Source organism: Chrysoperla carnea, chromosome 5, assembly GCF_905475395.1.
Source record: "Chrysoperla carnea chromosome 5, inChrCarn1.1, whole genome shotgun sequence".
NCBI classification, from domain to species: Eukaryota; Metazoa; Arthropoda; class Insecta; order Neuroptera; family Chrysopidae; genus Chrysoperla; species Chrysoperla carnea.
The window spans coordinates 33,513,401-33,540,690 of NC_058341.1; the positions used below are offsets into that span (position 1 = coordinate 33,513,401).

Genomic DNA, 27,290 nt, shown 5'->3' on the forward strand with positions numbered 1-27,290 from the left:
CTACTAGAGTGATACCCACCCGCCTCGCTGGGTTTAAAAGTAAAGGTTGATAGAGATTGCTCTCGCTTATCCCCTTTCTATAACACTCGAAATAATGGTAAGGATTGTTTTGCACAGGTAAAATATATGTATGGTTTTCTATTTTTTTAAATGTATAGTAGTCGTAATTATTCATTGTCTATATCAGAAAAGATGGCCGTGAAATATTTTATATTGACTATTTTTACAGAAATCTGTAATTTATGGTAATTATGTCAAATGACTACTTTTACAGAAATCTGTAATTTATGGTAATTTAATTTTTTTTTTTATTAATATATCTTTATAAATTATATCTCATGTGTTATTCTAAAGTATGAGCTATATTGGTGTACAGTTTCATTAAAAACCATTCGCTAGTTATAGCGTGAAAGCGTAACAAACAAACAAACATGCTTACTTTCGCATTTATAATATATAGAGATTTGTCTTGTTTAATATTTTACGTGTATCCAAGCAATTATAATATTTTAATGTTCGGAGCTCGAATGACTTACAAAAAAATTGTGTTTTATAGCTTAAGGAGATGATATACAGTGTGTCCGAGAAATTCTTAGCCACCCTTAGATCTTGTTTCTAAATAAGATCCAGAAAAATGTTTCGAGTAAAAGTTGTTCGACTCAAAGCTGAGAATCTGATAGACAGCTTGAGATTGGGCCTTGCTTCAGGGTCAGTTAAAAGAATATTAAAGACACGAATTTACTACATCTTTTTACTTTGTATATATATGAAATATATTCAGTTTAGTTCCAAGTTTTTGGGCTCCAATTTCGGGTTTTGAAAAGTTCTAAAAAAAGCTGTTGATTTCAAAAGAACACCCCAAAAAACCCTAGATCATGACAGAACAAAATTAAAAATTCCAAGGCATTTTCACAAATAGATTGTAATAGTTTTGTAAGAGGTGAAAAAAGATGTTTCTACTAAAAGAAGAACTTCAAGAAATTCGTATATTTACCGTTAAATATAATTTGGCTTAAAAGACTTGATTTTGAGGAAAACTGCTATTGAAGAAAAACTATTTTTATGGTTAAACTACCTTAAATTTAAAATATTTCAAATATGTTGAAATAAACTAGAGCGGTGCACACATACTTAGTTTAATAAATCATAATTATCAACACTACTGTGGACGAATAAACTTTTTTTAATACATTTAAATAATAAATAAAATGATCATTAATCTAATCATTTTTAATTATTAATTATTCAAACAATTAACTAGTTGATATATTTTAAAATGACATATAAAATAACGTCATCCTAAACTATTTCTATTAATTGTTATTAATTTGGTGTAACCTAATAATAAAATTGTATAAATGAATTGATTTATTTTATATTGATTAATATTTATATTAATAAAATCAAGTGTTTTTTTGATTAGCACATATTTCTATATTATGTGCATATTTATCAAAAAATTTATTATCTATAAATATTTGTCATTATTTATTTCTGTTTATAAGCCGTAGACAAGTCTGTCTGTTTTTTCGAGAATCATTTTAATCTAATTACTTCTAAAACAATTTTTGAATTAATTGTATTTCACTCTTAGTTTCGAAATTATGACAATTTTAAAACAATAAAATTTGTTTTGAATTAAAAAAAAAATTGCATTTTTTTAAACAGATTTTTTGTAAAAGGGGTTAAATTCCATTATACCTAGATATTATAAATGTGAAAGGATGTTTGTTTGTTACGCTTTCACGCAAAAACTAGCGAATGGATTTTAATGAAACTGTACAACAATATAGACCATACACCAGAATAACATATGAGCTATGATTTATGAAAATATATTTAAAAACAAGTGAAAACAAACAATTGACTGAGGTAATTGATTACACTGTCACATTACACATACATACATAACTGGTATTCCCATATAATACATACTATATAATTCGCGCTTATTAAATTCCGCTTCTTCCAAACAAAAGTTGTTTATTTTGTTATAAGGAAAATTTTTTACATTTAAACTTTTGTTCTATCTCTAACGGTTTACAAGATGGGTCCTACGGGCCCAAGACCCAATTGACCTATATTGCTCATTTACAAACTCGACTCTCGCTTGATATCTCTTTTGGTTTTTGATTAATCGGGATGACAGACGGAAGAGAGGCGGCAGACAGACAACCGGAAATGGAAGTGATTGTATGAACACCTATACCAAAATTTTGTTTGTAGCATCAAAATATTTTTAAGCAAACTTGGGACTAAACTTAATATACTATGATATATTTCATATATCATAGTATGATTATTTTACACTTAAAAAAATTGAAAACTGTGCACATATTTATCTGTGAGATCAAGTTATGTGCAGGCTATAAAGCGGTGGTATTTACTTTTATGCCCAGTGAAGCGGACGGGCATCAAGCTAGTTTTAAATATTTATTAGTTATATTAACGTAAAATTAGTATTTTACGAGGAGTTTAAAACGTATCATCAGTGTTGTTTTGTTATAAATATCAAATTTATCTAAAAAATAAATTCTAGTTTCTTATTATTTTTAAATGACATATCGTCATCCAAATCTCATTTCTATTAATTGATGTTAATTTGGTGTAACCTAATAATGCAATCAATCATCGTATAAACAACTTTATATTTTATATTGATTCATATTTTTATTAACAACTAAAAGTGTTTTTTGATTAACACATTTTTCATATGCCTACTTATCAAAAAGTTTTTTATCTTATTAAAAATATTTGTCATTCAGCATTTACATTTGAAAAATATTCCATATGTCAAGTTATACGTAGTATATTTTTATAAAAATGTCATTTAATGACGCGACTGTAGAGGTGACAGTTCGCGCGTTTTTATTTTTAGAATTATTTTAGATACTCTCCTCAATTCGTAATCAGTATTTAATTAATTTGCTTATTTTATTTCAAGAAAAAGTATTCGTTCATCATAAATAATTTACGTCAATTTTATTAATATGCATCAAAAGATCTTTACCATGTCAACCGAATTAGTGTGTCCTAACATACTAATCAGACAAAAATAAGTCGTAAAATAATCTTATTGAACGTAAGATCCCATAGACCTTATAAGTTTACAAACAAAATTGATAATTATTTCAAAAATAAATAAAATTTTGCTATGAAGAAGAATAAATACATAGAAATAATTTTTACGAAAGTCAAAAATTGATATTTAAAATGGATGTTCTTCAAGTATCGACCTGATCATTATAAAAAATATAAATATTAAATGATTGAAAAGGGATTGAATTTAATAATTCACGAATTACGGGATCTATTATTCTATTATAATAGTGGTGTAATTTACGCTTACTTCCTATATTACTACTTGAAAGGATATAGACAGCTAGAATTTCCCAATACCATGGATTCGATTCTCGGTTATATTTTTTTGTAATAAACGAGTGAATAGTAGTACGTGCCCTCCATAAATGAAATATTCTTTTGTAGGAACAACATTTGGATACGAAAACAAAAGAATGACAGCATATGTAAAATTATTCTGATTTGCTATGGAAATTTTGAAACATTGGGATATTTATAGCAAGCAGTCGAACAAACAAAAGGGTTTAAGGTGAATGTAAACCTACAGAATTGTAAACAAGTTTTGGTTTATTGCACGGTACATACATATAAATCAAATACATGGTTTGTAGTCAAGTAATGAGTTATTTTCTGGCTTTACAATACCACGCAACTACAAAAACATATATTGGGTGCAAGTGATGTTTATAAATTTGATAATATAGATATCATAATTAAATTCAAATTTTGTTATTTTGTTAATTAAACTACAAGATTATTTTAATATTTTAGATAGTTTTTTATCACACTCTCTAGATTTTTTGATATAGAAATATCCAATTGAAAATGTAAACCTATATGATACATCATTTTTTCAGCCAACGATAAAATAATAATAAAAAGCCCAGAGACCAAGAAATTTTTTGTTGATTTTAGTAACTTTGTTAATCAAAAAAAGTTTGATTGAAATCCCTAGTATTATCCAATCCTTGCATATCTTCTTAAAACTAAGAATATTTTACTGTTTTGTTGATACATAGCCATTACTTTCTTTCAACTAATTTAAGCATTTTCTTTTTGTTTCAGATTACGCTCGTGGTAATTCGTATTCAAATAATCGATTACCTAATTCAATTTTGTGCCAGCCTTTAGAATTCTAAAATTTAAAAAGAAAAAACAGTGCAATAATAAACATAAAAAATTTACCACTCTCTATTTCGAATTCAACTATTTTGTGAAGTGTATAAAAAAAAAAAAATAAAGTGATTTAAGTGTTGGTTATTGCACCACTGTGCGTGAAACGGTGCTAATAAAACCCACACTAAATCAGTGTACAGTGTGTGGAAATTTGTTTGAATGCGCGTGTGCCTCGACACGTTTTTTTGCTTCGCGTCACAGCGTTTGAGCGGTGGCGCCGAAGACATTTATAACGAACAGCCTAACGCTGTTACAACAAATAATCATAACGAAAATATTGGGACGACATCGTCCTCATCCAATGATCATATTATTGTTGATGAAGTGACGACAAATAATACAACAGTGACGCTGGATACGACAAATTTATCCGCAACAATGGGTACTCCCGCTAGTACACCACCCAACGATTGGCAGATATTATTAGTGGAGAAGGACAAAAAAATATGTGAACTTGAACATAAATTACGTGTACGTGATGAGGAAATTATTGAGTTACGTTCACATTTAGATAAATTTCAAAGTGTTTTTCCATTTCATTTTAATGCTAAGCATGCTAAAGGTTTAAATAATAATGTGCGACCAGAACGTGCGCGTAAACAACGTGCTCAAGGTATATCAGCTGAGCCACAAAGTGAGGCTACTATACAGGAATTATCACAACAAACGTTCCCCGTTTATGATAAAAATGAAAGGTAAGAATACTTAAATATTTTTGGGTTTTATTTTTTTAAGTGTTTTTTTTATCTAATTGATGTTTTAAGAAGTCTATTGACTGATTTTAAAGTTGTGTATTCAGGAGTGAAAGTGCTCCATGTTTAATTTTGGAACTATTTTCCTTATCGCACGATATTTGTTTACTGGTTGGGATTTTAAACCAGAAAACTGCAACAGACACCAAAAACCGGTGTCTAGAAAACTCAGTCGATTCAGGTTGCCATGAATTTTGAGAAAAAGCAAAAATCTTTGTATAACGTTTAATTTGTATTTTTTGTTAAATTTATGATTTATCATTTCAAAAATTAAGTTATGAATGTTATCAGAAGTTAAAGAGAACAGAGATAATTTAAAGTAAGTACAATCTTTATGTTATGGCATTATAAATATCCTAATCAAACCAAGCGTAATGTACCCACATATTGGGTTGACTACTATATCAGAAGAATGTCTTTTTTAAGGTAGTACCAGCATGAAATCACTTTTCGACAGATTTGGCCGAATTTTTTTTCTCGGGTTTATAATAGCTTTATTTATGAATTCCTAAAATTTCATAATTTTTGACCGTTTAGATCGCGAGATATTTAAAGACAAAGTTCGCGATTTTGAGGTTCATGTCCCATTTAAAGCATGTAAAATGTCCGGTCTCTCCAACTATTTTTTATGATATTATTATATATTGAAGAAAAAGTAGAAAAAAATGTTTATACAATACAATTCTAAAAAAAAAATTTAAAAAATTAATTTTCACTTTCGAGATATTAATTTTGACGTAAATTGATCGAAATTGGGACGTTGGCATAATTATTTCCCATTTTAAACGGTCAAAATTTCTGAAACTTTGGGAATTAATAGTAAGCATTATTAAATTCTTAAATTTAATTTTTCGTTAAATTCTGTCGAAAAAAAAATTGTACCATTGCTTTAACATAGAAACTGCAAATACCATGCTGGAACATCGTTAAACTGATACTACAATTATTTCATATAGTAAAATCTAAAATTAGCTATAAAATAAGTTCTTTAAAGAATCAAACAAGTATATGACTTCTAGATTTAATACCTTAAATTTTCAGAAAAATATCTTGTAATTAAAAAAAGTAATGTACGAATGGAATATTTTTCTTACCGGATGCTTATGACAGCCCTATTTTTCGTCGGGGGTTAATAAAACAATATGATAATATTACTTTGAATCTTTTTAACTTTATTTTGTGAGCCTATTAACTTCATTTTGGATCTTATTATTTTATATATCGGTTATAGCGGCCAATTAAATACTTGGACTTTAATATAAAAATGAACATATTGTTTATAGGGACTACTGGCTATATTGACCATTGACTATATTATTGAATATACACTTCTTAAAATTTTATAACATGTGATTTTATCGTAATAACTATCAATAGGTCTTTGTAAAATAATCGATCACAAGCAGACATTATCAATTTTATTAGATTAGTATTTAGATATTTTAAAAAATAATATGTTATTATAATTAAACAAATCACATCTAATTGAAAACATAAAACAGGTATAAATGAAACTGCTCACTTACTGTCCGTATACCAAGCGATTGCTTCATTTTCTTAATGTAAAATATATTACGCCAACCTGAATACATCAAACTACTATCTTGAATTATTATTTTAGTAATAAATAATCTGACTAATTAATACTTTCTAATTGTGATTAAAAATATTATCTTAAAGGATTAATAAATAAATAAATAAATATTTTTCAATACGATGTCATTTGAATTAAGAAAGTTTAATATCTTTGATATATCTGATACGTAGGTACGTACATCTGTAAAGTTGGTAAGATTAATTTTATCTGTCAGTTAAATGTTATTAACCGCCTACTAAAAAGAGGGGTGTTATAAGTTTATTGTGTCTTTGTTTCTATGTGACTGTCTGTGGCATTGTAGCTCTTATACGGATTAATCGATTTTGATTATTATTTTTTGTTTTTAAAGGTAATTGAAAGTGTTCTTTAGATACTTATTCCCCAAAAATAATTATGTCTATGTTGTTGTCAACGAATTGGGTAACAAATACAGTTAAAAATGTTAGAATTACGAAATTGAAAATTCCTGACAGAATCGCTATATAAACGCACATATGAATGTATCGGATATAACAATATATCGCATATAACAAATAATATTCATCGGAATTAAAGGCTGCTATATCGGCTATAATGATCAACGCATGTTGGCTTAGAGTTCAGTAACCGAAGCTTAGTGTTCCGTACCCAAAACAACTAGGAAAGAGGCATTAATCTTCAAACGGCCGAGCAGGTTTTCTTGAAGCATAGCTAAGAACACTCGATCAATTTACCTTTTAAAAAAATCAAAATCGCTGAATAAGCTTAAAAGCTACGATGCCACGAACGAATCGATGAGTTATGTTCTTCCAGGGCCCACAAATTCATATTTGTATTATTTTAAGAAATTTTTTTGTCTATTTAATGCGGTAAATATATGAACTTGACTCTGCTAACTTCTCGGAAATGATCATTTGTATATTTTGTTGTTGACATGTTATTTGTTTAGCAATGTTTTAAAACATTACGGTATTCTCTTTTATAATTCAGTAAACAACTTCAATTTTTATTATTAATTAATAAATACTCCACATTTCTAATTCAATATTCAATCCTGAAGCCATTTAGTCAATAAAACAAACAGAAAATAATAAATACTAATTAAAATTAAAGGTTAAATACAATTTTTGTTTATATTATTGTAAATATTAATAGAGTTGAGCAAATTTTTTGTTGAAAATTTTGCAGACAGATTGATAGTTCGAAAACGCGATGTCTTCTTTGAGCAGGCACATTTAGGTGAGTTACAACAAAATAACATACCAAACCATCAAAACTTTTCTATGATTCCCTCTTAATTTGAGCTTTCAAAATAATCTGTTTTCGTCAATTATGAGATGATTATTTTTTAGACAATAATTTGTGTCCACACCTACTTTATTATTTCAAATTTTTAAAAAATTTAAAAATACTTTAACTTGTTCTTATTAATTATTAATGATTAATTAGTACACATTAGTTAATGAGCTAGTAATTTAAAAATAAATCTCATTTAAATATACATCCTTTGATTATCTATTTTAACATCTAACAACACTAATTGACGTTCGATGTATTAATAACACAAATTAGATACAAGAAATTACGAAATTTAAGAGAAATTTATTAAAATAATAAAAAAAACTTAAAATTGAAATTTTATATCACTGTTGTCTAATATTGATACATGAGATGCATTTTTTAATTACGTAATTTATTTTAAAAGTATATTATAATTATGTTTTTGTCCAAATGTCAACACAATTTTTAAGAGATTTTCTGATGAATAATAAACATGTTTGTGCTATTTTATTGCTAAAAATATCTTTTTTTAATACTATGTTGGCTTTGTACAAGATTCCAAAAATGTATATACAGAGTGGGCCATTTTTATCTATACACCTAAATATGTCGTTTTGTAATTAAAAAATAACCATAATTAAAAAATAACTCAAACAATTATGCTATTTCTAAGAAGCGTAACATTGTTTAAGTAGTTTGAACATAATATTCAGCGCAAAGATTATTAAAAGATAAATCCAGGGCTCAAATTGGTCTACCAATCCTTATAAAACATTTCAAGCCAAGGTACAGCATGTGTATCAGAATTTATTTATCATCCGATATTTATCAACTGCAAAAAATAATCCGGGGCCATCCATAAATTATATCATGCCAATTTTACGATTAAAAAAAATTGAAACAACTGTAAAAATTTTTATAGGGTGTCTCAAAAGTATGGAACCTCCGGGAGATCATGAAAAAAATTATAAAATACCATATCCGACGTATGTTTTGTCGCAGAATTCAATAGTGACCTTGGATTTGACCTTGAACATAACTTCAAGGCTACAGCGATTCAAAAATCGCTTTTTTTAAATTGGAGCCCCCACTTTTGACTTCAGATTTGAAAAAAGCGGAAAATTCTACGCAAACATATGATCTTGACCATGATCTTCAAATTCATTCTTGTGATCTTGGCCATGATCTTCAAGGTCACAACTTCAAAATTATTTTTGCAATGGTAACCCCTCTGTATAACCACTATATCCGACGTATTTTTGGATAGGAAATCCAATAATGAACTTGGATTTGATCTTGAACATAACCTTATAGCTACAGCGATCCAAAAATCAATTTTTCAAATGCGCACCCCTATTTTTTATTGCGAATTTGGAAAGAGTATAATATTTTACGTACAAATATGACTTAGACCATAACCTGCAAGGTCAATGATGTTATTTCATAGGGTAAATCTTATTTCTAAAAATTCGTCGGATTTGGTATTTTTCATGCTTTTTTGACGCCCGACTCTGCAAGATATTCAGGGGTTTCCATACTTTTAGGGCACCCTATATATTCATAATTTATAAGCTATCTGAATCGAAATTTTTGATTTCCGGACAAATAAAATAAACGGTTTTATTCTTGATTTTTCTTTTGGTGTATTTGGTTTTACCAAGATAGAAATATAAGTAAATGCTATTCTTTGAATATTTCCAAATTAACCGGCTCAGTGGTCGAGCGGTCTAAGACGTTAGTCTTTGACCGATTGGCTACTGACTGAGAGCGGCAGTGTGAACAAATTATAATTAATGGGGGTGTAGAATTGATCACATTGTCGTCGCTTGGATAAGACCGATTCCACCCACATCATAAAAATGCGATTGTATATATACGAATGTAGTTAAATAAATAAAGATTAACAAATAATGATGTGGGTGGCCTCTGTTATAGGCCCATTAAACCCCCATTATTATTAATATCTCTAAATTAATGTTGACCACCCTTCTTCTACTATTAAAATATTTGACAATTTTTGATACAAACGAAGGCACGATGTCTTAAGGATGTATGAGGATGGTAGTGGGGGCACAAATTTAAAAATAGATATTTTCAATTTTGATGATAAATTTATATTATTACTTGACGATATAAGACGAAAAGTAAGAATAAAATTTTTCGATATCTGGCTCAATTTTCAAAATATCGAAAATTGAAAATTTTGTTCAATTATTTAGCTTTCAATATTTCGAAAACCAAGACACATATCGAAAAATTTTATTCTTAATTTTCGTCTACATTCATGAAGTTATAACAAAATTCATCATCAAAGTTGAAAATAAGATAAAAATAATTTCAACCCTTAATCTACCCTGCTCTTACATCCCTTATATGGACGGTGACACTTAGTTTTTTTCTTTTCTAATTCATTGCTAATATGTTTACTTTCTATTAAAAAGTTTTTTTAAAATTTGTTTTCATTCATTCCAAATGAAAATTATCAAAAACTTCCAAAATATGTCGTTTTTTGAGATTCCTCCATAAGAGCCGATGTATTTTATATCGATTTTTAATGACTTTTTTCTTAAAAATTTGCACGGATACCTAAGCTGAAATTTTTTCCACATATTTTTTGAGTAAAAGACTACAGACTACCTACAAACAAATTTTGAGCCTTTAAATCAAACATTGTTGTCATACTCATACATCCTTAAGTGTTATAAAACCAAAAGAACAACAATACACCCTGACTGACACTTAACAGAGGAAACAGCAAATTATATTAAGTTAAAAAAATAGTCTCCAATTTAAATATCATATTTATAATATATAATATAGATTAATTTTGTATAGTTAATTATATTATTGAATGTGTCATTGGCCCCGAGGATAATACATTATATTATATTAATATTGCTAAAAGTTCACTATATTATATTCATAAATTATATTAATCAAGTATTTGAATATAATTACCTATGTGCATTAAATGATATATTTAATAGGTAATTATATTGGCGTAATATTAATCAAATAGAGTCAAGGTTCTTCAAAATTTATTGTCCGACTATTAATTTATCCACCAACAATTATGTTGTCAAGCTTTTCAATTCTTGTCAGTTTTATTATATTTAAAACATAAAATTTTATGATTTAAAAATTTTACAAATTATTATTTGGCTAAGACGGTTAATCTTGCCTTGGAATTTTTTTTAAAAATATTCTTAGTAATGGTAGTTAGAATTAAAATTAATCATATTTTATAGTTTAAAAGATACAGTAATTATTGCACATGCTGATTTTTTAAAAGTTTCCACCATTTCATTTCGAAAACGGTATGGAACCAACTTCTTTTTTAAATCGAGAGCTACATTTGTTTGTAGGAGATTCTTCTTTTTGTCGGAAAAAACAAATTTTGTACTAGACTTCAGCATCTGATTTCAGTTATTTTCGGGTTAGTAAGATTAAACAATGAGAATATAGAGATTTAAGAAACAAAAATTGGATTCAACAAAAGTTTTTTTGTTTTGTAACAAGATTCTGTTCAGAAACTATGTAGTTCCATTTACAAAAAACAAAGTTTACCTGCTTGACCATACAGCGATCCCTGCAAAAGGAAACTAAATGCTTTATTTCCATTTCCTCTTAAAATAAGTAATGATGTGCATCCTCGTTTTTCGATTTTCCATTCTGTTTTCAAAATAAAACATGGGCTAGAACATCATCCTGTATTATAAGAAAATCATCCTGTATTATAAGGTCAGTGGCTATTGATTAAAATAAAAGCGAAGAGGCGAAATAAGTTTACCGTTATTCTTCTCTGACAAAAAAAGTTATTAACGGCTGATCAAACTGTCAAGAATTTGGAAAACGCTAATAATAAATGTATTTAACTTAGTTATTAGTAGCAAGCAACAAATTTTTTCGACACAAATTTTCCGAGGTTTTCAGTTGTGAATTTGTTACATGAAATATGTGGCAATGTGGTTTCTCAAATCTAATTTTCCTCAAAATCATTTTACCATATAATTTTCCTGAGCTTAAATCTTTCTTAAATGCCAAGTACTGCACATTTTAAATTTTCACAGAAATCTTTAATTTATGGTTCAAAATGATTATCATAGATGGAGCAGTAACATGTCAGATTAAATTTTTGCGTGAAAGCGTAACAAACAAACAAACATTTATTCGTTGTGTGCGTAGTCATGGTAGGGATAATAAAATCGATGCCAGCGCTTTAAGTGAAAAATTTTGGAGATAAAGTGGGCTGTTATGACTAATTTGCAATTCTTTACATGTTAATGATATAGAAACTGTCAAATTAAAATGATTGAAAAACACTAATTAATTAAACTTAATGCATTAAAAATTGTGAAAATAAGAAATCAAATTGTACAAATATTATTTTTCAAATGTTAATTATCGTAATTATTTATTTAAATTTGTGAAACAAGAATATTAAATTTTAAATGTAAGTTTTCAATGCAATCCACACAATTATATATGCATCCATTAATTCTATAATTAAAGTAGTGTATCGTTGTCATGGAAACGAAATTCACGCTCGGAGCGAATAGAGAAACATATAAAATATATATAGGGATAGCAATTGGTTCGGATTTTTTAGAATGATTTATACAACCCGTTAAATTATGTATAGAGGCAAGCATGGAAAGTATATAATCGGGATTTTAAGAAAATAGTTCAGGATTTAAAGACAAAAAAATCCGAATTATTGTCTCAAATGTGACATGTCCTGTATATTTTAAATATATTCCTATCGGCTACCAGGCATAATTAGTTTGAAACATTCATTCATCCTCACAAAATTTCACATTTATAATTTATCAGGATTGTCAGGATACAAATTATATTATACTTTCATCCGATGAGAACCGTTGTTGTCCTGTGGATGGACCGTTAGAATGACGCGAGTACCATGATTTTGTCCAGTCAAAAGTGCTCAATATTCCTAAAGAAGTTTTCACTTCAAAAAATGAATTTATTTTTGTACAATTTTATAAACGCACTGCAAAGGTAATTCAACACCAACTGCCCCAACTTAATTTATGCACATTGTGTTTGTGTTTTAAAATGATGTACATGTTTTTATTTAACGATGTTCCAGCATGGTATTTGCAGTTTCTATGTTAAAGCAATGGTACAATTTTTTTTTCGACAGAATTTAACGAAAAATTAAATTTAAGAATTTAATAATGCTTACTATTAATTTCCAAAGTTTCAGAAATTTTGACCGTTTAAAATGGGAAATAATTATGCCAACGTCCCAATTTCGATCAATTTACGTCAAAATTAATATCTCGAAAGTGAAAATTAATTTCTAAATTTTTTTTTTAGAATTGTATTGTATAAACATTTTTTTCTACTTTTTCTTCAATATATAATAATATCATAAAAAATAGTTGGAGAGACCGGACATTTTACATGCTTTAAATGGGACATGACCCTCAAAATCGCGAACTTTGTCTTTAAATATCTCGCGATCTAAACGGTCAAAAATTATGAAATTTTAGGAATTCATAAATAAAGCTATTATAAACCCGAGAAAAAAAATTCGGCCAAATCTGTCGAAAAGTGATTTCATGCTGGTACTACCTTAAATCAACCATTTAAATATATTATAATATAAAAGTTTGTTTTTTTTTTTTTGTAGGTGTGAAATAACATTATCATATTATGAATATGATTAACATTTTGACAAATTGCATTATTTAAATATCAATATAGTCTTTAATATTATTAATTACAAAGTATTATTAATATTTTTTGTAATAAATAAATGCTTATTATATAGATATACATCGACAATACATCAATCCATCATACAAAAGAATTGTTACATAAATAAATCACAGATTTATTTGTTTTTAAACAGACATGTACATATCATGCATGTATAATCATATATGCTGGATACCCGACCGCTTCGCTGAGTTTAAAAGTAAGGACTGGTAAAGTTCACCGTACAGCCTTCCCCTCCCTTGATCTCACTTATCCCTCTTCCATAATGCTCAAAATAGGGATAGGAATTGTTTTACACAGATGGACATGAATTGTATTCTACCATTTTTGCAGAAATTGTTAATTTATGATTCTAGTTTTATTTATTATTTTTATTTTTTTATATCTTTAATAATTATAGCTCATGTATTAGTCTGATGTATGAGCTATATTATTGTAAAGTTTCAAAACAAACGAACCAACAGACAACCTTACTTTCACATTTATAATATATAGCAATATCATGTTTGTTGGTTCAAGATAATTTAAATAAAAATATCAAAAACATGTACCTCGATTAACGTTAGGTTTTTTTTTGCAAAAATGGTTGCCAAATAAAGTCTCGGTAAAAGAGAAAAGTTTTAAAAAGTGTCAATTATGTTTGTGGGATTAATCCTGATGACTTAAGTCAATGTATTTACAAGCCACAATTGTGGTAAAAAGAGCAGAAAAAAATTTAAGGACTTTTCTGTTTAGAACTTCATTGTTTGCTTATTGAGGCAAAAATTAAACCACCTTTGTACCACCTTTGAAGCGAAGAAGGAACAATAGATCAAACTGCTCGCAGTATAAAAAATTTTCTAAGACTTACTTCTACTAAAATTTAATACATTCTAATTTAAGAAAATAATCAGATATTATCACCAGTTTTGTTCGTCCTCGTAAACTTACTTTATCGAAAAGCGCGTGTTTCAACTTAATTTATGTAAGAATTTTATTGAATTAAATACACAGGAATGAAAATTGATGAATAAATGAAAACTATTATCAATGTAAATAAAATATTTGATTTAAAATCATAATATTCTACAAATACAGATGGAAAAGATAAATGATTGATATTGAAATATATATTTAAGTAAACAATATCATATCGTTCGTTATTATTTTTGGCTAAGTGCCTGTTGCCAGTGCCACACATACTTTAACTAACAGTTTGTTTTTTGGCTCGGTGTAATACACTAAGTGTAAGGTAGATAAAGATATTTCTATTTTATTGTAATAAGACTATCTTCTTCTACTTTACACCTCTAAAAAGTATATACACTAGGGTAGTAAAAGAACATATTTTATACCATCAACTCCACATATTACACGATTTGATGGCGGCTTGTGGCATGTTGTTAAGTGTCCATTGTTGTTACCTTTGGCACTCATTCTAGTTAGTAATTTAATTTCATACTGAAATATGTGGATAAAATTCACATACAGTGTTTTATATAAGTAGCTATTTCTTGCTGGTATATATTTTCTACTTTATTGAACTTGTGTTTTTTCCACGCATACTTCATGGTATGATAAATTCTTACAATCTCCAGCTACATCGCAAAGCGATAGTGATTACCCCTCTGTTTACATTTTCGGTGAGATTGGAATGAAAAGTTTCATTTTTTCGATTTTTTCCTTAGGTTTTAAGCTATTCTCCGTCGAGTACCGAAAACTACATGTTTCTAGCATGCCCAGACCAACAAATCATAATGAAAATATTTTATCAACTGAACAAACAGGAAAGTCAATTTGCCTCGGTTTATTTAATGATAAGAGATGCCAGACCTTTATTGAGGACGAATTTGTCTGTTCAATCACTTGGGTCTCTTCTGTACATTTCGAGAAACAAGTACATACCGAACAAACTCGAAGAAAAAAAATTCTCATTAACTTGAAAGGCAAAAAAGTAGAATTTCATCGGTTTATTCAAAATCAAGAGACTCATGACATTTTCCAAAGGCCGAGTGCGTCAGCCAATCACCTGGATCTCTTCTGTACATTTCGAGGAATAAGTACATAACAAAAAAACTAGAAGAAAAAATTCCCATTAAGTTGAAAGGCAGAAAAGTCGAATTTCACCGAAGGTCAAGAGCCTCCAGTTCTTTTCTAAAGGTCGAGTCCGCCTGTTCAATCACCTAGGCCTCTTCTGTACACTTCATGTACATACCTTATATGTTTAAATTTCGTTAGGAATAATAATAATAATAATAATAATATTTTATTCGTTCTTTCGATATACAATGTATACATAGAATTCGTAAAAAAAAAAAAAAAAAAAATTAATAATAATAATAATAATATTAAAAGATAATGCGGAATGATAAATTGGTTAAAAAGGTTAAATATAGTATAATAAGAGAATTTTTATAGTGCCGGAAAACTAAAATAAATAATTAGGAAAAAACCCAACTGTGTTAAATAAAATCTGAAAAGAAAGAAACAACTTTATCAATAGTTTACATAGTTACTTCAACATTCGGGGCCTATTATTGGGAAGATTTGAACCGGTTTAGATTTTAATGGATCCCGACTATTATAGTCGGTATGTAAACTACTGGATTTGTTTCTTTCTTTTCAGATTTTATTTAACACAGTCGAGCCGTTCTTTTGTTTTTTTCTAATTATTTATTTTATTTTTTGGAGACGTTAGATAATAAATAATTACTATCTAGTTGAAATGGAATTTTTTAAACTTATCAAGTTTTCTAAGTTGTTAAATGTTATTTTTTTAATACTTTTCTTAAATGACTTTTCGGAAATAATTTTTTTTACGATACAAGATGATAAAAAGACAACACGGGTCTAGATTTCATTCTTTTCAGATATTATGTATGGATTATATGCAAATTTCTTTATCTTGTTTTGGCACTTCAATTTTGAATGCCATTCTTCTCATGTAATAATATTTTTAAAAGTGACGCCTTTATGATTATGCGAAATTCATATTAAATTCTGAATGTACTTGGTACGTACATGATTGAAAAGAGTAATAATATATTTTATATCAAGATTTTTACATCTATATCTCAAAATACATATTAATTTATGGACACCTGCTGGATTGACGGCATGTTTATAATGTAAATATGAAAAATGTTACATGATTTATATAATTAATTCACATTTTTATTAATTATAATATCATAAAGGGGAGAGTCGGTTATATCGTACAAGTTGTGAGTATGCCTCCAATATTCAGTTGGTATAAGGTCGTACTAATTATTATTGGATATGCATAACTAAAGTTCAATATATTACAGAAATCCGTTTCTTACGACTAACATAAAAATAATTGAACCGAAGGTGTGAAACATATCTAAAAATATTTTAATATCATTTTAGATTCTATATATTCCTATATATTATAAATGTGAAAGTAAAGATGTTTGTTTGTTTGTTACGCTTGCACGCGAAAACTAATGAATGCATTTGAATAACTCATGAGCTGTAATTTATACATATATATTTTTTTTAATTAAAAGAATTAAAAATCTTACAATTACCTAAATTACAGATTTCTGATATACTCAAAGAATTATGACTATTTAAAACATTGACATTAAAAAAAATTGAAAACCGTACATATATATTTTAATTGTGAAAAACAATCTTTACCATTATTTCATTATTTCGAGTGTTATGAGAAGAGATTAGTGAGAACAAGGGAGATGAAGGCTATAATGCGGTGTTCTTAAGAAATTTTTACTTTGAAACCTAGCGAAGCTATCATATGTGGGTATCAAGCTAGTCATATATATTATACAGTGATATAGAGTTAAAAATATTTTTCGATATACATCCTTTTATCAAATTCAGTCAGGACTGATATGATTTTGCCACTGAATTATTTAAAACACACCATAGATATTTATTTCTATTGTTAATGAAGTAACACGAACTAAAAATACCGAAAGAGCTTACATACAAGTTAGTTGCGGAAACGGAGCACTGAAGTTCGAAAATTTCAACAGTAAAACGGATTTGAATGCTGTTTTCTGCATTCGAATCGTTAGAGCGCAGGAAATTTTGTGACCTAAATTGATTTATAAGATATAAAAAATATGCAATTTGCATAACCAATATTCATTTTATAATTGCATTTTAAATTAACCGTAAATATACTAAATTCACAATTCGGTTAATAGTGATGATGATTCTTAACTAGCTACTCGGGGGGTTTTTGGGTTCGCTGAACACGAATATCGCGACAGAATTGGTCTCCGTTATCATAATTTTTTATTTTTCTATTAGCCTTACGAATGAACGTCCTTAAAGGAAGTCTATAAGTGATACGATTCAATGGCGAAATGATATAGATTATAGAGAATTTATTAAAGCTCACAACAATTAATTATAGAGAATGTTTTATAAAGCCAACAATGTGATATACCTAACCAACATTCCCCTACAATGTATAAAACAAAACAGTTTGTTACTGTGAGTGCAAGTTTAATAAGAAATGCACATTTTTATACAAAAAACAATTACCAATTATCATATTATCTTACTTCAAATTAAGAAGCAGTTATTTTAAAAAAATGTATTGCTTACAAATTTTATATTTATTTATTTTATGTATATATGACTTATGTTTAGACGTGATTTTTATATTTTATTTATTTATTTTTATTTATTAATTAAAGTTTTGCACAACAAGAGAATGTTTACAAATAAAGTAATTCACTCTTGTGGAATGTGAATCCACTAAGTTGAAAAAATTAGATGATTCTTTTAAACTTCGCGTCTTTTGAAAGATAGGGACAAAGAGTATAATGAGTTGATCAATATCATAAAATAAATTGTTTTTATTCAAAATCTTGTATTATTGACGTTAATTTCGCTTTGCGAGTAAGTTAACAGCCATGGTAATTATTTCTACTACAGCTCATTTTGGAGACTATTTTACGTACTTTGACGAAGATCCTTTTGGTATTCACCAAAAATTTTCCCATATTTCTATTATTCACGTATTGTTTACGATAAACAAAATTCTACCTATATTCAATCAGGCGTATAAATCAGAAATATTGTTTTAAATCAGATAACAAACCCCAAATCGAACCAATCTTTTTATTTTTTAAAAATTGGATTACGATGTTAGTCTCTTATGGATTCAATGGCAGTTTTCGAGTTTAAATAAAGGCAGTATTTTTCGTAAATAATGGCAAATCTCAGTCAATTTTTACATTCGTGATTATCAAGGGGGCAGTAATTGTTATAATTTACTCGAAATTACATTCTATGGAAATGTGGGTTCACGCATATACTTACTACCTTAACTTTTAGCTAGTTGCAAATATCTTTAAACGCAAAATCTTTATTGCTTGTACTAACTATTACGTTGCCCTGAGAAATATTTTATGAATTAAAAAAATGTTTCTTCTTCTATTGATGAATCGTAAATTACGAAGATGGCGACTGATGTCCTGAAGATAGTTAGCTGTTCATTGTACATAAATGAATAAGCAATAACCTGTTTTTATTAAAAATGCAATGTTGTACAGGAGTGTACATTAAAAAAAAAAAATTATTTTTAGTGGATATACAAAAGATTAGATTCAAAAAATTGTTAAATATGGCGATTTGTTATTATTTACCGATATAAGCAGTTTTTACGTAAGTAATATCAATGGGAAATTTAATAATGAAGGAAAAAGAAACAAAATTCTTGACCATGCCATTAAAATATAATGACGCAAAACAGTTCGAACAGATAGTTGTTGAACAGAAACGACAATAGTTAGATTTTTGTGGCTGAAGAGAGGTAACTATATTAATTGAATTTAATTTGGTGTTTCCAAAATAATGAATCAATACTATTTTTAAATTTTGGATCTTCAGTAACATTTTGATTCATTTCGGTATTGAACAGTTTACAAAATCATATTAACTGAGGAAAACTGATTTACCATCACACTCTTCTGTCCGTCTGTAGTGTCAGTATTCAGTCGATTGCAAACCGCTTAAGAAAAAAGTGCAAGCTTGTCACATCGAATAAGGTGTTTTGAATCCATCTAAGTTTTTTTTCCTAAATTGAAACTTCTACTTTGTAGTTTCATTTTGAGTGCATAAAACAAAATTCCGTGAACAAGTTGACTATGGAGGGAGCAAGACATGTATTCAAAACGTGGTAGTAAATATTTTTGTATAAAAACTTTGTTCGTGAATCACCTGTATACGTCCCACATTTATCTTCACTTATTATCACATTCTAAGATGGTCTGTCTATACTATCAACTAGTACCACTTTCAATAAGTACCTGCAAAATAATACGATGAAGATTGTTTTATTCAAGCTATGTGGTTGATCGTTTACAATTGGTGGCGCCATAATACTTGTTTTTAATCCAAATCATGATTATTATTAGTATAGGAAACGACATGTATTTTTAAGTAAAATTTCTAACGGATTGATTGCTCGCTGGTTTATCATTTGTAGTTAGACAACACTTTTACTCTAGACTCAACAGGAAATCGGGGCATTTTTGAAGTATTTCAACCTTGGATTGCTGGAAAGGGTCAACATTTTTGAAGGGAAAACTTCTATAGGTGCGTTAGACGATATATATTATATGTATAATAAATAATATTTGGTAGGGTAAAATCTTCGAGTTCGCGGCATCAAGATGTTTTTGCTGAGTATATCAATAGCTATATACTCATAACATTTCAACAAAGGTACAGTGGCAGACCCTAATTGGATATTATTGAGAACCAAATGTACCTAGTTTTAATTACCGAACTATAAAAAGGGATGTTATAAGTTTGGCCGCTATATGTGTGTGTGTGTTTGTCTGTCTGTGGCATCGTAGTGCTTAAACGGATGAAACGATATTGATTTTTTTGTTTCGTTTGAAAGGTAATTTACTGGAGAGTGTTCATAGCTATGTTTCAAGTGACTGATCAGGGTTCTGTACCCGTAAAACTAAAAAATTTGCGATGATCTTCAAAATAGGCTCAATTTGGAAAAGGTATTAAGGAAAAAGGTAATTCAATAGAGAGTGTTCTTAGATATGTTTTAAGTGCGAGGATAGCAAGTTTAATGTTTTAAATGCGTGTTACCACCTTTTTGTGATTGATAATTTTTAAAGAAGCTGGAAGCAGTTACAATTAAAACTTTTTGTCTAAAACCTTGTTCATTTGGTATCAGTTGAGATCATAGCACCAGATCAAGCCTAGAGCAGAGGAAAAAAAGTTCTTTCTTTTCACCAACCATCGAACCACTAACTTCTAACAATGAACCGCTTAGGATTTTTTACATAAAAATGTTTGTCAGCTCATAGACTATTATTATTGCGGGTGTTTTATGTGAAGTAAACACATAGTTTACTTGAATGCACTTTAGAATTCTTTCCACTTATGTATGTTATATCTGTCTAAACATCTTCTAATAATAATTATAAAACTGGTTTTGTTTATAAATTCAAATAATTAATAACCATCAATTGTCAATCATTTTCTTGTTACATTTACACCACAAATTAATGCAGTTATTGGTCATTGTACTTGTGGGATTAATCAAAATTGTAAGATATGATCTAGTGGGGATATAAAATTTCATAAGTTAGTTGACCTTAGTCGGATTTTATCTTTATATTGAGATGTAATGAATGAAATAACTAACAATAAGTGCTAAAATTTATTTTTTGGACTGCTGTCTTATGGAAAATGGGAAATTTTAATTTCAAATGGAATTTACAAAATTTTAAAAACCTTTTGACTTAAAGAGTACATGTTTGAAACTCAAATGTTTATAGTAAGCAGTGTTTTTATCTATTTACTAGCTTAATACTCGCCTGCTTCGCTGAGCTTAAAAGTAATGATAACCGCGTTATAGCCTTCACTAGTCGTCCTATTAGCTCAGTTGGTTAAGGTGTAACCTATTCCATCCGCGGTATGCTTAGGGTAGTGGGTTCGATTCCCGCCCTTGCATCAAAATTAATTTAATTAATAGTTGTGATGGGCTGGTGTAGTGCATGGTATATGCATGAAAGAGGTGCACTCAGCCTCTGAAATTGAGTAGCTGATAAATGAAATTATCAGCGGAGAGGTGGTAAAACACATATATGGTATCACAATAGGACACATTTAGGCTCTATAGCCTAAGTGTGTCCTTCGTGGATAGCCAATATAACCTAACTTATAGACTTCACCGCCCGTTCTCTCGCTTAACGTTTAACACAACGGGACGAAAATTGAAAGTTTCCTCCGAAGGAGAGAAAATGTATATATTTAAAGTCTGACCATCAGATATTAAATAAATTTCATCAAAATCCGTCCAGTTTTTTTTTTTTGTTTTTGCCTCTCTTATTAGAAAAATTAATATAATTGTAATTATTGAATAAAATGTAAAGCTTTTTATGGTTCTCACCTAGCGTTTAACAGTATTGTCCAATCTTCTGTCTCTCTTAGTTTGCTCTAAGCTTTCTCTACAAAAAGCTGTTCAGAGAAGCTATTGCACCATACCACCTTAATCTTTTATCTGCACCTAGAAAATGCGAACTAACTTTGGGATGACTTTCCCGAGTATAAATATTTTGTTTCCTGAAATCTGTTTAAAAGTAATTTTTCGAGAAAAAGGTAGAAACGCCGTCTCTGTTTTTGTCTTTTCCTTAGAGGATCTATTTTTAGCCAGCCTGGTTTATTGTATTAAGGCTATGCATGAATTAATCTAAATGCTGTATAAGGAATTAACTGTCTACAATGTGCTTTTCTATTGGCGTCAATAAATAAATGGCGTTCTAAAATTAATAACATGTATTTGCTTTCAAAGTAGCAATAAATACGTTTATACAATTTTCCCGCCTAGAAGTTATTTGATATAAAATTAAACTAGATGACCTTCAATAAAAATGTCATCATTATAATAACATTTTATATTTTATATAACTCAAAAATAGATTAAGTGTGTAGTAAACTGTAAATCATATCAATGGGATTTGTACGCTTTTCAATATTTTTTTGTCTTAGTTTTTATTATCACAAAAATGTTTTGATTTTCCAAAATTATCATTTTTAGCAGATTTCGTTTCGTTTGGGGGGAGTAAATTCTGTAATGGTAGGAAGTAAATTGAACTTTTTTTTTTTAAATTAGCATTGGCGGCGAATGGACCTTTTTTATTCAATAACATTTGACTATTTGACTTCTTAAAAATTAAAATATAGCAAGAAAATATTGTCGTAATTAAAGATTTATTTGCTGCCTTAAGGACAAGTTTTCTTACTAGTACTTTTTTTCAGTTTATTATTTACTTCTCAATAAATTTCACGGTAACTTATATATTTAGTGCAAAAACAGAAACCTGAATATAATGAAAACTAATTTTCAGTTTTTTTTTCACTCCATCTAATCATTAACTTCAAGTTTAACTCAAGAAAAGTTGGTAGTGAGTTACTTTCTCGTAAGACTGTTAATAAATGTTAACATTTTTGAACAATTTGTTCACAAAAAGTTACACGGTAAGATATATGATTGAAACTTCACTATACGATAAATAAAGACTTAAACTATTATAAAAAAATTACTTTGCCTTGTAATCAAATATTTTTTAATTAACGTGGGTGGCGAAACGATCCCCCTAATGTGTTTAAACTATAAGTTGTATCGTGTTTTACATATGATATAAGGTTGTTTAATGTTACGGAATTCTAATCTATTGAGCATGTTAAGTCTATAATTTATGCATATTATTTTTAACTACGCGTCTATGTGTTGTACACAATGCTTCAGGAAAACATTACAAATTATATACTTACGCCTTCGATGTTTAAATATGTACTAGTGATTCCGCATGTTTTTGTGCATGGAAGCGTCTTTGAAAATAGAGAAAAAGTTTGTAATAGTGGTATAGATATGTAAGAAATGTACAATTTGGAATTATGACTTGGTATTGCGATTTTGATCAATTTCTTTACATTCTATATTCTTTTTCTCTTGCAAATTTTTGAGAATTATTTTCGTGAATAATGAACCCCTTGTATTTTCTCAAAATTTTGCATCTAAAACTTAACCACTGGAACATTCTGTATTTGCGAAGTTAATGACTTGTTTGTTTTATTTTTAGAATCGTATTATAATATGGAAATAAAAATACCACATTTATGTTTAAAAAATAGAAATAAAAAAATTATTATTTAATATATGTTGTTTTATTATTCATCCACAATGAATAATAATAGGCTATGCAAATTTAATTAAGGTGGTACATAGGCTATCAAAGCCTACGAATATACGGCGACATATACATGTGTTTAGGTTAGGTTATATTTGCTGTCCACGAAGGACACACTTAGGCTATGAAGTCCATTGTGATACCATATATGTCTTTTACCATATTTTTTGCGGATAATTTCATTTTCAGCTACTCAATTATTTTCAGAGGCTGAGTGCACCTCTTTCATGCACTACACCTGCAGCCCATTACAACTTTTAATTAAATTAATTTTTGTTGTGACGGCGGAAATCGAACCCGCTACCCTAAGCATACCGCGTATGGAATTGGCAACGCACTAACCAACACTGAGCTACTAGGGTTGACATACGTATGTTTGCAAGTTCTTATTTTCGAATGCAGTTATTGTCTAGAAATCAATTCTACAATTGTTTCGTACCAACAAATACTGCTAAAAATAAGGTTTTTTTTAGTAATAATTTACCACCGATACCATTGATGGCTACTGATGATTTGCCGATTGTACGATTAGACAAAATAAATTATTGGCTGTTTTTGAGTCAGGAAATTTGTTGAATTTTTCTAATTTCATTTGTTTTGCTATTTGACAGTACGGATAATGATGTCTGTATAATTATAAATATCTGCAATATCAGCAGACCTCGTATTAAAAGTTCTCAATTACGATTTGAATTGGCTGCCTGTTTATTTACTTGCTTATGACATCACAAGTAAATTAGTAAACAAGTAGTGCTCATATTACAAGTAAAGTTTTAATGGCTTATTAAACCGAGAATTTTTATTTGTATTTTTTTTTTTAATAATTAAAAAAAGATTTATGAAGCTGTACAGAAACAAAAGTAAACGTTAAATAAATACATATACATTATTCATTCAATCTGCAGTGTCAAGTAGGCAGGGTTCTAAGAAGCATAAAATTAAAGTACACTAATTTTGCCATTTTTGTACTATTTAAATTCAAAAATATGTATCCATAACTAGTTTTGGATATAAATAGTACAAAACTGCAAAATTCGTGTACTTTATTATATAAAAATAATACAAAGTAGGATACATATCATGATTTCCATAGATATGGCAGACACACACACACAAAGCATATCCCATTTTGTTACGTGACGATTTTTGACAGTTTGCTCACCATGGCAAGCCGTCTTAGAATTCCAATAAATACTTTTTATGGGCTCTATAAATACCACCCAATAATCTGAAATGGTTTCCAGTCGCATAACCTATTTCTTTGTAGGTAAATTATACTTTAAAGCTACATCAGATAATGACAAAATAACCTAAGGTCAGAAATGGAAGGCGAAGAAGTGACTAAGCAATAGCAAGTCTATTGGAATATGAGATCTTAGAAGGAGAATTTATGATCCGTCATCGAATTCTGTGAGTTAATTTTCTTCTAAACTACCTTATGATCGTTTATGCATGAATAATTTAATAACAAGTGCTACTATGTTGTGTTTAGCCTTCTATTTTCATTGTTATTCTAATTTTATTTGATAAATTTATTGATTATAATATTGAGGTTAGGGTTATTTAATTATTTTTTTTGTTTTTTAATTAGTAATACGATTCACACAATTTATTAATTGTGAATATTTATTTTATTATTTGAAAAAAATCACATACGAGTAGGTACATGCAATATTATTTATATGATCAGAAGTTTCATGTGCTTAATTACTAGATTATGGTAATTAAATATAGTATGGTTTCTATAATCTGAATTTACTTCGACGTTCGACGATAACTCCTAGTTATGTTCGTCAATTTATGTACTATTATTTAGTAAATACGAAAATAGAAATAAGTGAGACACCTCAGAAAATATCTCAAAAGTATGGGAGAAAAACTCCGTATGATATCAAGGGAAAAGAAAATACTCGGTTCATTGTCAAATAATCGATCTTTATGTCTTTAAAGGTCAAAGTGCTGAGTTTTATTAAATTTGGAAAACAATTATTATAATTTTTTCGGTTTTGTTCAATGGGGAAATGCAAAATTCCCTATAATCCGCTGAAACTTTGTGAACAAAGTAATTTTATAAAAAATTCAAAAATCGGGTTTATTTTGTTATTGAACACATAATTTCCAAGATATTCTCTAAAATTACATACGAAGAGCGTCTTCTCGGTTAATTTTCAGATCAGTTTTTGGAAAATACTTGTCTAACAGTCAAATGTGCAACGACCCTCATAGCCATAATTTTAACATCTTCAGAAATGCAACATTTTAACTGCAACGTCTTTCAAAAATTTTCGTGCCAAAGGTTGAGAGGCGTAGTGGGACACTCGGTAAGAACATTTCGTACCTTGGTACATTATAAATGATGCGTTTACTATTTTTATTTATAAGATTTTATGAAAATTTAAGGTATTCATTTTAGAAGTGATCAATACTTGTTTGATTCATTAAAGACTTTAATACTTCTGATTTAATAGTCACCTCAATTTGTGCGTGCATAGCACTTGGTTTGATTAGGATATTTATTATGACATAACATAAAAATTTCATTGTACTTACTTTTAATTATCTCTGTTCTTTAACTTCTGAAAATTTGTACAACTCAATTTTTCTTAAATGATAAAACATAAAATTTTGACAAAAAATACAAATGGGCAGTTATAAAATATTATTGCATTTTTCTAAAATTCATGGCAACCTGAATCGATTGAAAAAGTTTTAGTTTCTTAGGTAACCTAAATCTCAGTTTTTAGGGTCTGTTACAGTTTTTTTGATTTTAACTCCCAACCAACAAATAAAGATCGTGCGATAAGGAACATAACACTAATTATTCGGGCTACGGAGGTCATACCGAATTAAGTGTGATATCCTCTAAGCTTGTTAAAGACAATAACCTTCAAATTTGAAAGGAAAATCATGTGTCTTTTTCAATGCATATTTAAATGTATTTCGCTCAAAATACTTTCCTTGTCTATGAATTATTTGAAATAAATAAATAATAGAAATAATAAAATCATAAATTTTATAGTTTATATTGATTTTTATCAATGGTAAAATTATATTGATTTATGTTGCCTGACTTTGTTGAGTCTAAGGTCATGAGAGTAAAACGAAAAGAGTTCGAGTCACATATTTTATTTTCATACACTTAACAGTGTGAAATATCTTTTTGATATGTATTATTAACTTTCGAGGATGTATTTTGGTTTTTTCCGATTTTGAACGCGATCGTTTTGTCAAAATAGAAAATACAATTTAATTATTATTTTTTTCAAGTCTCTTTAATTAAGATTACTAGACAAAAATCATCAATTATAATCGAGAGACCATGATGTAAATAAATATCGTATACATGATTAAAAGTAAACAAAAACAAAAATTAATAATTTAATATATAATTGAAAAAACTTTGATGGACAATTTGAAAAACTTTGATGGACAATTTGAAAAATTTTGATGGACAATTTGAATGAAAATCGTTTCAATAAA

The 27,290-nt window shown here is 28.4% G+C and overlaps 1 protein-coding gene across 1 annotated transcript in view; it reads left to right on the plus strand.

Moving 5' to 3' along the window:
- Nucleotides 1–27,290, plus strand: part of LOC123300984 (cGMP-dependent protein kinase, isozyme 2 forms cD4/T1/T3A/T3B) — a 228,382-nt gene that overhangs the window by 29,465 nt on the left and 171,627 nt on the right. The window contains exon 2 of the mRNA XM_044883681.1: nt 4,147–4,952. Within this exon, the coding sequence (XP_044739616.1) occupies nt 4,417–4,952 (536 nt within the window). The 5' untranslated portion in view covers nt 4,147–4,416. The remainder of the gene's footprint in view (nt 1–4,146; nt 4,953–27,290) is intronic.